This window comes from Odontomachus brunneus, unplaced genomic scaffold (genome assembly GCF_010583005.1).
Source record: "Odontomachus brunneus isolate Ranch 3 - 2012 unplaced genomic scaffold, Obru_v1 Obru_scaffold_126, whole genome shotgun sequence".
NCBI lineage: Eukaryota > Metazoa > Arthropoda > Insecta > Hymenoptera > Formicidae > Odontomachus > Odontomachus brunneus.
In genome coordinates, this window is record NW_022639576.1 from 506,091 (window position 1) to 508,387 (window position 2,297).

The 2,297-nt window shown below is 35.3% G+C and overlaps 1 protein-coding gene across 2 annotated transcripts in view; it reads right to left on the minus strand.

Moving 5' to 3' along the window:
- Nucleotides 1–2,297, minus strand: part of LOC116849791 (F-box only protein 43-like) — a 46,863-nt gene that overhangs the window by 11,111 nt on the left and 33,455 nt on the right. Inside the window, exon 2 of one of the 2 annotated variants that reach the window (XM_032827311.1) lies at nucleotides 239–1,682. The exons of the other annotated variant lie outside the window; for it this stretch is intronic. Within the exon in view, the coding sequence (XP_032683202.1) occupies nucleotides 1,476–1,682 (207 nt within the window). The 3' untranslated portion in view covers nucleotides 239–1,475. Of the gene's footprint in view, nucleotides 1–238; nucleotides 1,683–2,297 lie in introns of those variants that run through there. 2 annotated transcript variants of the gene reach the window in all.

Sequence of the window (2,297 nt, forward strand, 5' to 3'; positions counted from 1 at the left end):
ATATATATATATATATATATATATATATATATATATATATATATATATATATATATCACAATTAAATAACTTTTACTATGAAAGCAAGAAAATTTGCTCCTGCAATTAATATTTTTAGTTGTCCATATATTAGTAAATCTTTTTTTTCCGTGTAGTTATATTATATGTACCTATATTCGCCAAGTATTCCAATTGTATTGACTATATAATTTCTCTTACCATTCAATATTTGCTACCTTACTATATTTTTTATTTCAAATAATTATAATTCTTGGTAAAAGTTTTACATGTCAGTTATATTATGCTTATATTGTAAATGTTACAAACATTATGATGAAAGAGTGCGGCCAAACCGTCATAGGCATTTAGCCCCATTTTTTGGGAGTTTAAAAATGGTCATAATTTTTGTATTTTCTGAAGGTTTATTGCATGTAGATTCGAAATATGTAAATGTCAAGGTGGCGCTTTATACCATCATTTGATATCTTAGCTATGGTCACAACCATGGTTTTGTAATTCCGAACAAAAAAACATCTGCGATATTACTATAAGAATTAACAATGATCAATAAAATATCTTATTTTTCTCATTTTTTGTCCATTTTTATATGCATTGACCTATGGCGCCATCTTTTAGAAATGAAACTCTTTTCTTGCCATTTTTCTCTGAAACAGTGTCTTAAGCTTTAAAAAAAAAACCAAAATTATAACCATTTTCAAACTTACAAAAAATGGGGCTAAACTTGGCCGCATTCTTTACCATAAAAATGATATTCTTAACTATAATCCTTTTACTATGCTATTATAGTTCCAAATATACATTTCTATCTCAGAAACTATGAAATATATATCTCAGTTTCTATGAGAAACATTCCAATTTTTAACAGCGACTCTCGATAACCAAAAGAATGAAGAAGAAATACATCATCGCAAGTATAAATATTCATGCAAACTCGTTTGATCCATTGGAAAAATGATGAATTAGTAATAAGAACATAATTGTTTTTCTTTTCGACTTTAATAAAAAGATTTATCAAAAGATTGGAGAAGATTGTGAGTCGTCGCGAGGTGGAGCGCAGTTATGTTGCAAGAATGTTTGCGTAAAAGGGATACGTTGGATACTCACTGGTAAGACACGCAACCTTTTTTGTCCGCGAGCGCACATAGGCACTGCATTCTCCTCTCATTCTCCGACAAGAGCTCGCGTTCGGTTCCCGCGATCGAGCTCACGCTTTCGTTGAGCCGCACGCATCTCTTCGACAACGATCATTACTCTCGACAAAGCGAGACTCGTTACGAGCCATTGCGCGCAAAAATTGCCAATAGAGCGTTGGCACGGTGCAGGTGCCTTGGCCTTGTGACTTTGCCGCCTTTGTGACTCTCCAATTATTCGATCGCGTCGCAAGAGCCGAATTGAGGACGACCTCGAAGGCCGCCTTCGAGAGGACGACGCGCCTAACTCGCATGAAAAATGATTCATATGCCAACGACGTTTCCCGCCGAATTCGGACGTTGCCTGTGGGAACAGATCTTGTCAGACGATGGGACATTAGCGAAAAGCTCATGGAGACTAATTTCTAAATAATCCATTTCGAGGAACTTCAGATGAGATTGAACGGTTCGCTTTGAATCCCTGCTTCGAACAGATATTTTTCTATGTGTGTGAGACACAAAAAGAGTATCCTGTAAAGAAAAAAAAGGCGTCACAAAAAGGGTGTCCTGTACAGAAAAAAATCAGAGAATATACTTGCGACATTGTAACGGATACAAGAACAGACGAACGGAACAGAAAACCTGAATGACTCGACTTTCGATTTGAGAAAAATAAATGACTATGTCGTCAATTTTGGCCATGACGAGAAAAATATCTTCTCGAGCTTTTTCTTCTGCTCTTCGAGAATTCAGAGAGAACGAGTCTCGGATTTCGATAAAACATCAAAAGGATACATAATATATCTGGAATAAAGACATACACAATAGCCGACAATTTTACACATGCAGATATAAGTACTTAAATATTCAAGTCCCTGAAGTTTTACGGGTGCCTTAGAGAGAATTTTATTATCCGAAAGTAACCGCCTAACAGCGTCGCACAATACGTTTATCTCGAAATAGTTGTATTGTAAACTTGTAAAAACTTCAGGAACATTTATTTAGTGTATTTGCGTGATGAATTTATTCAATGACAAGACCATATGTATTTCATTCGATATAGAATCTTATATAACAATGAAGAGAGAGAGAGAGAGAGAGAGAGAGAGAGAGAGAGAGAGAGAGAGAGAGAGAGAGAGAGAGAGA